Raw genomic sequence first — 12,732 nt, forward strand, 5'->3', positions numbered from 1 at the left:
ACGACCGACCAGCTGTTTTTAACATCGGGCTTTATTGTCGGAATTAACATGAGAGCGTAACACAGAACGCGTTATCGCGTTCCGCAGGCGGGTAACAGGAAAGAAAGCGGATCTTTGCATTTTTATGAAAATGTATGCACATACCGAGCGGATATGTGTACAACAACCTCCCTCGGAAATGCAAGCGTTGCCCTTCTCGGGTAAAAGCGCGTGTCTTTCGTCTATAGTGCTAAACTAAAGATCTAGAAAAGATCAAAGAAGGGGAGGGGGGTTAACAGAGAATAAAACATTGAAGATTTTTTCAAAAACTGTATTATCTCAATTTTAATTACTTCGATTTTTTTACAGCAATTTGATTTTTCATTAACAGACATTGAACAATTATTAGAAGTTATAATATTTATAATTCTGTTTCTAGATACTAGGAGTGGAATTTTAGAATCGATAAATGTTACTTTAGTGACTTTGTTCTAAATCTTTTATCGAATATGTTATTTAATAACAATTTTACTATAACCGATCGTAAACTTCTATCTAAATCAATTTTCATCGATCAATTGAAAACAATCGAAATAAAAGTTACGTACTTAATTTTTTTTATATTATTTAGTAATTCTTTTTATCGAATACGTTATTTAATAACAATTTCAAAATACATATACAGGGTGTTTGACCACCCCTGGGAAAAATTTTAATGGGGGGTTCTAGAGGCCAAAATAAGACGAAAATCAAGAATACCAATTCGTTGACGGAGGCTTCGTTAAAAAGTTATTAACAATTAAATTCAAAAATTACAAATTGTTCTGGAAAAATTATTTTCGTTTGCGGGGGTCAGTTACAATCATTTTTGGTCATTACACATACCCTCGAAATCCTACCCATTTTCTAGAAAAAAATTCGAGAAGGTGTGAAATTTTTCGACAGAAAAAAAAAGTTTCAAATCGTTCTAAAAAAATTATTTTCGATTGCGGGGGTCAGTTACAATCATTTTTTGTCATTACACATACCCTCGAAATCCTACACACTTTCGAGAAAAAAATTCCTTACCGAAAATATAATTTCAGGGCAGAAATGGTTCCTCGAAATTTCATGCGAATCTTTAAAAGATCATAACTTCTGAACGGATTGGACGATTTTAATGTTTAAAAAGGCAAAAGACGCGTATCTTAGTGTAGAATATTTATAAATTCTAACAATGATGAAAAAGTTATTCCTTGACCACGTAAAGTTAGAAAAACCCCATAAAAATGGTCCAATATTCAAACAGCCATAATTCTTACAATAGTGAATATATTTCATTGAAATTTTGGGGGGAACTAGAGTTCATGGATACCTACAAAAAAGTATTAAACAACATTTCTGTACAGTGCCAATCAAATTTATTAAGAATGAAAAAGGAATTTTTAAGAAAAATCTACAGGGGGTAGGTGCCTAAATTTTTCGACGGAAAAAAAAAATTCAAATCGTTTTGGAAAAATTATTTTCGGCTGCGGGGGTCAATTATAATCATTTTTGGTGAATAGACATACCCCCGAAATCTTGCGCATTTTCGAGAAAAAAATTCAGTACTGGTGGAACTTCAAACATTAATAACTTTTTAACGAAGCCTCCATCAACAAATTGGTATTCTTGATTTTCGTCTTATTTTGGCCTTTAGAAGCCCCCATTACAATTTTTCCCAGGGTTGGCCGAACACCCTGTATATCTTCAGCAACAGGGTGGTAAAATCTGCCATTCTTCGAAATTTGAACTAAATCGTTGACCCTAAGGCCTTGCACTCTCCTTGTGGGAGAAGCGTACTCTTTGATCGACTCTTCAAACTATTCATACATGCAAACTATTCTTTGTCGCGAGGAAAGAATAGAGGAAGGTGAAAGTATGCGCAGTAACGCGGTTCGATGAGTTTGGAATCGATTTGCGTTTGTCAGCAATTCCTTTCGAGTCTGAAAGGGTTCAAACATCAATTTTTCCCCCTTTTACACGCGTCGAATCTTCGAATTAATAATTTACGAAATATTCTAGACGCGTGTCTAAATGATGAGCGCATACGTTGGAACGAAATTGTGATTAAATTCAATTAGAAATTAGTCAGAAGTGCCAGTAACCTACGGACTTCCTCGATGTGTGACTCAGTTCCTGACAGAGCATATTCAGGCTCGTAGAAAAGCTATAAAACGGTGATCATTTCAAGCACTTCTCTGATAATGAAACAGATAGGTGGAATGTTAATGTGGGAGGCAAAGAATTTACCGATCGGATTAATAGACCGGGATTCAAACTCAGAACTTATTTAATCAATTAAATTATTCTGGCTGGTCGAAGGAGCCTTCCAACTGAAATGGTTTTTTTTTTCTTTTTGTTATATTAATTTTTAATAGGTGTTGCAATATGGAATAAATTTTTGTCATTTTTCATCTATGGCTAAAAATAATTTTATATGTCAAAAACAATGCAAACAATGGTATGTGAATAAAAAAACAAAGTGATTGGATAAAGTCTACCAAGGGGTATAGTTATAGTCGATTAAGAAGGCTAGAAATGCCCTTAAGCTAAATTCAATTTATGATGAACTATTCAGTGACTTATAAAAAGAAATTTTTAGTCAGTTTCTCCTAACTTGTATGAAGAATTTTGAAAAAAAAATTAGAGACATTAAATCGTTGAAACAGGGTTCATAGAATTTTATCAAATTTCTTTCTTGAAAATCCAAGTTGTATTGTGATTAATAGCTCCATTTTCATAAAAGAAATATATTATAATTACTATTTTCAATTTTTCTAAGAAAGAAGTACATTTTTAATTCCTTAAAGTAGCACCAAAAAATTGCATGAAAGTCTATCTTATTTAAATGAATTCTTGTGCACGAGATTAAATATTTAGAAAAATAGCAAGAGAGAAAGGGGATAAATAGCACTAAGTGGTGGATAGTGAGATTGTAATTAATGGTTACATTTTCATAGAAGGAATATATTACAGTTACTATTTTTAATTTTTCTAAGAAAAAAGTACAATTTTAATTCCTTAAAGTGGCACCAAAAAATTGCATGAAAGTCGATTTTATTCAAATGAATTCTTGTGTAGGAGATTAAATATTTGGAAAAACAACAAGAGAGAAAGGGGATAAATAGCACTAAGTGGTGGATAGTGAGATTGTAATTAATGGTTACATTTTCATAGAAGGAATATATTACAGTTACTATTTTTAATTTTTCTAAGAAAAAAGTATAATTTTAATTACTTAAAATAGCACAAAAATTGCGTGAAAGTCTGTTTTATTCAAATGAATTTTTATGCAAGAGATTAAATATTTGGAAAAACAGCAAGAGAGAAAGGGGACAAATGCTAAGTGGTGGATAGTGAAATTTTGATAGGAAAATGGCGTCGGAGGCTCTCGCGATCCCGGACGGTCAGGGCCGATGAACATTAGTTCAATGATCGTTCCACGAGCGAGTCTTGATTTATGCGCGTACCACCTACATAATTCATATCGCTTAGATACAGTAACAGTTTCGATGGCAAGAAAACTCGTGGTAGGAGGTTTTGCTTGCGATCGTGAACTGACTGGCCCGCTTTCTTCTCATGATTAACGAATAAATTGATTTAAATATGCCACTTTGCAACGGTTAAAACAAAATCCCCCACTTCGAACAACGATTAATTAGGTAATGATTGAAATTCTTTTCCAACGAAACATTTACGTAATACAAGTGCGGTCTCTTGTAAACATGTTCACTGACATTTCAATTTATAGCGATTTTTCACACCTCGAATTTTTTTCTAGAAAGTGGGTAGGATTTCAGGGGTATGTTTATTCACCAAAAATTATTGTAATTGAGTCATGCAACCGAAAATAATTTTTTAGAACGATTTGAAGTTTTTTAATTTAATTGTTTAATATCGTTTTAACGAAGCCTCAGTCAAGAAATTGATATTCTTGATTTTCGTCTTATTTTGGCTTCTAGAATCTCCCATTCAAATTTTTCCCAGGGTTGGCCGCCTGTATAGATAGATAATTATTAATATATTTTTTAAATAGCTATTTTTATTAAATTGTATACTTTTTCAATCAAGTTCGATTTACATCAAAGGCAAATGATAATAATACATCAATATTACACACAAAAATTGCAAAAGATATTGCTTGTGCTTCATAGTACTTGACAAACATCAAGAAAGTTTTATGATTTGGTGCACTTGTCTTTATGGGTAGATTTCATCTTGTGGGCATTCATTTTGATAAAAGTGACTTTAATACACGACAAATAATAAACGACCATTTAAAATGGTTTATGTCTCATTAAATTTGGATTATTTCTAGCAAACGTATAACAGTTTGAAGACTGAATAAATTTTAAGATTGTTTTGGCCGTCTAATCGGTGCAAATAACCCATTGTGCTGTGTTGGATCGAAACCGTTCCATGTTTGAAGTAATTGAACAAAACAAGTTATTGATTGGGCAAAATCCATCCGGTCCGACGGGTGTTACAACCATCTGCCACGCACTTTTCGCAGACGCCTAATCGATAATAGTTCATTCAGCACCACCTACGAATTTCCACGAACGCGGCAGGTGTGCGAGGTACAATGAATCAGACACAGGCAGATTTCATTCGAAACAGAAATAACTATTCCAAAAAACATTCCAGTGTTTTAGTCCCTGCTATATTATTTGGAAATAATCGAAATATCGATTTATTTGAAATAGTAAATATTACAGAAATAACTATTCCAAAAAACATTTCAGTGTTTTAGTCTCTGCTATATTATTTGGAAATAATCGAAATATCGATTTATTTGAAATAGTAAATTTTAGTAGTATTAATAGTAGAAATAGCAGATATTTCAAGTAAATCGATATTTCTATTATTTCCAAATAATATATCAGGGACTAAAACACTGAAATGTTTTTTGGAATAGTTATTTCTGTAATATCTACTATTTCAAATAAATCGATATTTCGATTATTTCCAAATAATATAGCAGGGACTAAAACACTGAAATGTTTTTTGGAATAATTATTTCTGTAATATCTACTATTTCAAATAAATCGATATTTCGATTATTTCCAAATAATATATCAGGGACTAAAACACTGAAATGTTTTTTGGAATAGTTATTTCTGTAATATCTACTATTTCAAATAAATCGATATTTCGATTATTTCCAAATAATATAGCAGGGACTAAACCACTGAAATGTTTCCAATAATTTTATTTTGAAATAATGGAAATTTACATTTTGAATTCTAACTCGAAATATCTATTTAAATTATTTCATTATATAGAATAAAGGAAATATCAATCTGTAATGGATTAATAGTCGGTTGATCATCTAAAAATTTATTCATTTTCAAAAAAGAAGTCGATGAGCTTCTGTTTTATCGCTAGTCATAGAGTATGCTAGAAATGTTTATACATTACACGGCCTGTGTAACTGTGATTCATACAAACCATTACCGCATCGTATATTTTAAACTATAAATACGTATGACGGGACGATGAGTGTGCAAAATACCGACAAAATACATTTACGATACTAATTGCTTTCCTTTTTTCTTTATCATCAACGTTCCATCATTTTGATGGCGCCAAGTGAGTTGTAATCCTGTTGAAACATTTCATAAGATTACAATTCTGGAATAGAATATGGTTTATTTTGAAAGTGGCGTAAGTCCATTTATGTTCGAATAGAGATATTGAAGGGTTTGCGTTGAATTAAATATGGATAACAAATGACATAGTAGAATAATGTTTTTGGGTTTCTAAGAGTGTCAAATTTATTATCCCAATTAGCATAATTAACATTATTTAAGAAATAATATGTTTTTGATGGCTATGATTGGACTTACGCTTTCAATTCTTAAGGAGGTATTGTTGTCTAAACTGTCAATTTCACGGCCCCTTGTGTGATTTTTTTTTTTGAATGATAGATAGGCTGTTTTGTACTGAGACTTTGTAGATATATTTATTCATCTTGTAAGTACGTACAATATTTTTTTCATGGAAAAATATTAAAAATCGTGGGAATTATAATTTCTTATTTAATAGCTCTTCTGAAAAAAGTGCTCCAATGGGCTTCCAGAATTCCAGATAATTTGAAACAGAGGGGGTTAAAGTAACTTCATAAGGAAGGTTGTACTTATAGCAGGAACTAGGGAGAAGTCAAAATCCTGATAAATAAAGAAATGGCGACACTTCAAGTTTCGAATTTCTATTTGTTAATCGTTCTCTTGTCTTTAGCGTACCAAAAAAAATAGTGAAACTCAATATTTTTTTAAATCTCTAGTTCTAGCTATAAAGGCGTGTCTGCTGAATATTCTCTCAAAATTTGAAGTCAATCGGTCTGCTAGATCTTGAAATATCATATAAGCCAGTTAAAATGCGTTTCTTTAAACAAGGAGCCATAACTCTCGCAATTTTTAATATTTTTTGATGAAAAAAATACTGTACACACCTATAACACGAATAAATATATCTGCAAAATGTCACTACAAAACAACCTACCTGTCGTTAAAAAAAAAATCACAAAGAAATGACAGCCTAGACAGCAATACTCTCTTAACCAGCAAATAGTTGTGTTACAAAATCTTGAATGAATGAAACGATCATGTAAAAATGTAATTATTAAGGTAGCTAACTCGATTTTTTTGGAAAATGGGCTTACGCCACTTTCAAAATAAACGGCTCAAATAATTAATTAGGGAAGCTGCGTACTAATTTTCGAATTTATTTGCGCAAATCTCGCGAAACCCGGTTCTTCTCGTCGGTTTGTCGGTGTTTTTCTGTTCTCGGACTTTCCCTGCGATGTTTCGCGAGGGGGCTCGCGTAAAAATGGCGCGGAATAAAGGGAACTACATGGCGTTAACACAGCCGTTTATTGTCCAACCGCTCTCGCAGTATCGTAGCGCGCGTGTAACCCAATATTTCCGTGTAATTTAAACTCTCCTCGTCTGCAAAGTGCGTTGCACGATGAAGTGGCGATTCCACACCGTGATGTTAGCACGTCCTCTCAATTGCACCAGGTTTTTTACTCCCCTGGGGTTCGTGTCGCTTGAGAATTTAGATCACAACGTTTATGCCTTCGAACTCTCAGCGTTTCCAGGTGAAACGTTTAATTCTTTCCATCGACCTTCACGCCACTCGTACACGTTAGGGTGGTCCTTATTTTTCGACTTTCGATTACTTATCGACGCACCCCTTCCAGATTGTGACACTCGGTGGAAAAAAGTTCTGTGCAAAATTTCAGCGAGATTAGACAACAGGAACACGTGCCACATTTAAGTATTAGAGTTTTTAAATTTGTATAATTTCGCGTTAGAATCGAATGCACTTGCACCATAATATCCCAAAGTTGTTGACTGATATTTCTTAGTGAAATTATAATTCCTTATGTCTAAAACAATAACGTGAGTGTGATTTTCATAGTTATATTTAGAATCCTATTCTATGCAGTGTCTGGGGTAGAAAAGTATAGTAGATATTAGGTGGCCCTTATTTTTCTTAAATTATGACATTTAGAGAGAAAATAACATGTGCAAAATTTTAGAGTGATTAGAAAACTGAAACCTGAGCCGAATTTCAGTTAAAAGTTTTAAATTATAGCTGATTCCACCAAAGTAATGCTTTTTGTTCAATTCTTTAGCACTATAAATTTATTCCATTGATCGACAACAAGAGTTTTAGCATTAAGGGAGCATTGCTGTCTAGGCTATCATTTATTCGGCCTTTTTTTGTTATTTTTTTTTTAACGACAGGTAGGTTGTTTTGTAGTGACATTTTGCAGATATATTTATTCGTCTTACAGGTATGTACAGTATTTTTTTCATAAAAAAATATTAAAAAGTGTGAGAGTTATAGCTTCTTGTTTAAAAAAACGCATTTAAACTGGCTTACATGATATTTCAAGATCTAGCAGACCGATTGACTTCAAATTTTGAGAGAATATTCAGCAGACACGCCTTTATAGCTAGAACTAGAGATTTAAAAAAATATTGAGTTTCACTATTTTTTTTGATACGCTAAAGACAAAAGAACGATTAACAAATAGAAATTCGAAACTTGAAGTGTCGCCATTTCTTTATTTATCAGGATTTTGACTTCTCCCTAGTTCCTGCTATAACTACAACCTTCCCTATGAAGATACTTTAACCCCCTCTGTTTCAAATTATCTGGAATCCTGGAAGCCCATTGGAGCACCTTTTCCAAAAGAGTCATTAAATAAGAAGTTATAATTCCCACGATTCTTAATATTTTTCCATGAAAAAAATATTGTACGTGCTTATAAGATGAATAAATATATCTACAAAATCTCAGTACAAAACAGCTTACCTATCATTAGAAAAAAATTATAAAAAGGGCCGTGAAATTGACAGTCTGGGCAGCAATACCGCCTTAAAAAACAACACAGTCTATAAATAACGTTAGTCTAAACTTCAATTTACCTCCAGACACGATCGGACCGCGTCAGACATTGGCTGATGCCTGGGAGGTAAGCTGGACCGCAAAAGGTTAAGTCGGGCCACCCTATAAATAAGTTCCAAGTTTCGTCGCATTCGCTCCACCCATTTTCTTGTCACGCGTTAACGAACAGACACAAACGCGTTTTCTTTATGTACAAGATGTCATTTTATATGCAATTTTACCTCTCGACCTACGATTTAACTTCAAATTTTAATTTCCAACAGTTTAATTGGTAAAGCTTTTTACTACAGAAAATTCTTTAAAAACCCATTGTCATAAATTTATAAAAATTGATTGTCCTTACTTGTTATCTTGGTCTCACGTGTTAATAAATATTTAAACAAAAAATATTTTCTAATCCAGAATATCTATATAAAGGGTGTTCGATCATCCTTGGGAAAAATTTTAATGGGAGATTCTAGAGGCCGAAATAAGACGAAAATCAAGGATACTAATTTGTTGATTGAGGCTTCGTTAAAAAATTATAGAAACATTTCCGGCCAAACAGTATATTTTCAGTAAAGAATTTTTTTCTCGAAAGTGCATTGGAATTCGGGGGTATGTGTATTCACCAAAAATGATTGTGATTGACCCCTGCAACTGAAAATAATTTTTCCAGAACGATTTGAAAATTTTCAATTTTGTTGAAAATTTCACACCTTTTCGAATTTTTTTCTCGAAAGTGCATTGGAATTCGGGGGTATGTGTATTTACCAAAAATGATTGTGATTGAACCTTGCAACTGAAAATAATTTTTCCAGAACGATTTGAAAATTTTCAATTTTGTTGAAAATTTCACACCTTTTCGAATTTTTTTCTCGAAACTGGTTAGGATTTCGAAGGTATGTCTATTTACCAAAAATGATGGTAATTGTGTCCCGTAACCGAAAATAATTTTTCCAGAATGATTTGAAACTTTTTAATTTCGCTGAAAAATTTCTGCACATACTGAATTTTTTCCTCGAAAGTGCGTAGGATTACGAGGGTATGTGTATTCATCAAAAATGATTGTGATTGACTCCTGCAATTGAAAGTCATTTTATTACAACCTAATTTTATATTACACATACTCTGTGTTTGACGAGTGTACTCGTCATCGCTAAATTTCTGCGATGCAATTTAGGTACGCATTTTCCAAAGAGGTCGAAACAGTTAACTGGTTAATATAGTTTCCAATAAGTCTGTAAAATATACTGTCTGGTAGCGAAGGTTGGAGAAAAAGAGCAAACAACCCCTGCTAGGAATAGTCTAGACTTGAAGGCTGGGCGTAAGGGGTTGATCTCCGACGCGACGGTAGAAAAACAGACCGAAGGAAAATTAATGTGGGAAAAGGCCGGTTGGATTGGGTGCTTTCCATCGCAACGAAGTCACTGGCGCAAACGAAAGCTCGAAATTGGGGGGTTCGAGACGAAGTTAGAAGGGGAAACAGAAGGAATAGGGGGTGGGAGAAGAAAATCTACGCAGACGTAGTGGATGAGGTCATTGCACTTGCTTACGCCGCCATATATATTTGCGATTGTGCGTACAGGGTGGTCCTCAAATTTTTGATGGAGTTCTGGCAATTGAGACAAGTTCTCCTAAAATGAGGAAAAATATTTCCTGTAATACTTTGTTCTTATTAATGCTAGATTTAGGAAATCCGTCAAATTTTTCTTTAACGCCTTCCGTGTAATAAAGAGAGGGAAAATGGAATATGCAAAAGACCTATTCCCCGTAGCCTAAATACTTTCAGACGTATCGCCTTCCCCGTGTGTCTCTGACAGACTAAAATTGTGAAAGGGATAATCGAGGAGAGTACCTGCAACAGCCTCGAGGACGGCTGAATTTATGATGCCAACGTACTGTGGCGGCACGTCCTGCACTCGCTATTAGAGTGCTTTTCATTCCATCCTGTTCCCGCTGTTCCCCACTCCACGATTCTTGTACACCGTGTACCTGAAAATAGATTTCTCTGCTTTCACGACTGTCGTTCAAAGGGAAAGCAATAGATAACGCGAGGATAGAAAAAATATTTTTTTTATATTTCATAGGAAATTTCATTCTGTCTTACGATTTATTTAAAAGAAATACTACGGTTGTACAGGGCGAGTAGTTTTTAGAGGGATATATAGTAATCGGTTTAAAATTATTTTGTTTTTTTTTATCAAGATACGAAGGTCACTTTGAGTTTTTCAAATAGAATGGTTAATATTTCTCCCCACATTTAGATAAAGCATTAAATTCTACATAAACAAGTGTTATACCAAATAAAGTATAAAATAAATAGCTGCTGTGATACTAGAGATAGTACAGTAGAGAATATACTAGAGATACTTTTTCATGTAAGACTTTACATTTACTAAGTTTATTCTTAGTTGGTTAAAATTTTCCAGTCGGTATGGAACTTTAAACGTTAATAACTTTTTAACGATGCCTCAATAAACAAATTAGCATCCTTGATTTTCGACCCATTTTGGCCTCTAGAATCTCCCATTAAAATTTTTCCCAGGTGTGGCTGAACACCCTGTATATAACAAATGTAAAACATTGCAATCGAGGGTGGCTTCGTATAAGTAAATAATTATCTATCATTTTTCTCAGAAAGTATTATCTTTATGACAAAAATCAATAGGGCATAAAATGTGTATTTTGTCGAGTTCTAAAACTTGTATCTGAAGTATTTTTCAAAATGCCCATTATTTACGGAAGTAAATAAAAAAAACTATGATTTTTGTGTTTCTTTCATGGTTTCCGCTATGAAAACAAAATTTGCGAGAATTTTCACTATCAGAGTATAAAGAAAAATCGGAGGTATGTCCTTTTCGAAAGTACACCCGAATCTTATGCACGCAACTGTATACTTGAAGTTATAATATTAATTTTAAGCAATCGATATTGTTGTGCGACGAATAATTGGAGTGGGTACGTTATAGTAACATTTTGTTATCTTTCTAGGCGGATTAAAGCGCTTGCATCGGGTCCTGCTGCGGTGGGCGAAGCACGAAGGCTCCACGGACAACATCACCTTGATCGTGGCCCTGTTAACTCCAGGCAACGAGATCGCAGCCAGGCCGCAAAACGCCCATCCGTTCCAGTGCATGCAAACGAATGATATACTCGAGAACATGAATTCCAAAGACAAACCGCTGTTCCTGGACATCGACGACGCTCATAACGCGATCAACTCGAACATCCTGAAGCAGACTATGCTGTCGCAGGAACCTAGGGACCACGGGGATGACGGTATCGTGGCGGCCAGCAATGGTAAACACGAGAACGGGGATGCAGACTTCGATTACTCGGATCTGGGTCCGGAGACCGACGTAGACACCGTCGACGACGTCGCCACGATGCCCGTGAAGAACCTGTCCTACGAATTTTACAAAGACGACGACTCGAGCCACGACGAGGACCAACCTGACAAAGATTCGAATATTCTTGACAACGTTCGTATGGATGAAATGGAAGTGAACGTTAAACGCCAACCGGACGCCGAGAATAATTTGCAAGAAGAAGACGACGACGACGATGACGAGGACAACGACGACGATAAAGTTCTCGGTATGTTTGGGGCGTCGAAAATGGTCGAGGACGTAGTCCCCGAACGAATTCGTGAATTGAACGTTGATGGAACGGATGAGGAAATTCGAAAATGTATTGACGAAGACGCGCTGACGACTGACGAAAATCGAGCGAACAACGCGCAAGACACCGTCGACGACGCTGGCCCCGTGGACTATGACGATTCACCGCCCTCGCCACAAGCAAACAGTAAGTGCCAACCGTCAACTAAAACGCGTTTGCGCGAACGAACCGTTTATCGGTGGATCGTCAAATGCGCCATGCTATTCGGCAAGTTTGCCCTTTTGAGCATCGCGTCGATTTACAATTTCTCAAGCTTCTGAACCGTTTTGAAGGTTTCGAGAATCCAGAAGGGTAGATCTATTCTTCGTAGAACGAAGCGAGTGCAAAACCTTTGCACAGTGGTGGATTTCGAGATCGCACCCTTACGAAAATACAGTTAGCTTTTGTCGAAAACAATTCAAGTGCCCGGAATCTAAGTTTTCAGGGGAAAGAAAATTAATTCCTAATTTTATGTTTATTATTAAAATCTGATTTATTCTTATCGTTATCTATTCGTGAAAGAAAGAATTGTATTTGTAGAGAAGCCTGTACGTGCCGCCATTTAATTTATAGGCGCGAACTAAAGGTATCATTTGTGAAATCTCCAAGAACTGTTAAATGCCTGTTTGTTCACAAATTACTTAAGAATATAAAAATATAGAAAATGTA

General features: G+C 34.8%; 1 protein-coding gene across 7 annotated transcripts in view; it reads left to right on the plus strand.

Annotated features, from left to right (window-relative positions):
- Nucleotides 1-12,732, plus strand: part of LOC143343624 (uncharacterized) — a 92,983-nt gene that overhangs the window by 52,537 nt on the left and 27,714 nt on the right. For all 7 annotated transcript variants that reach the window (XM_076768699.1, XM_076768696.1, XM_076768700.1 and 4 more), the window contains one exon: nucleotides 11,395-12,210. In XM_076768699.1, the coding sequence (XP_076624814.1) occupies nucleotides 11,395-12,210 (816 nt within the window). The remainder of the gene's footprint in view (nucleotides 1-11,394; nucleotides 12,211-12,732) is intronic.

The sequence above is a fragment of the Colletes latitarsis genome, chromosome 7 (assembly GCF_051014445.1).
Source record: "Colletes latitarsis isolate SP2378_abdomen chromosome 7, iyColLati1, whole genome shotgun sequence".
NCBI classification, from domain to species: domain Eukaryota; kingdom Metazoa; phylum Arthropoda; class Insecta; order Hymenoptera; family Colletidae; genus Colletes; species Colletes latitarsis.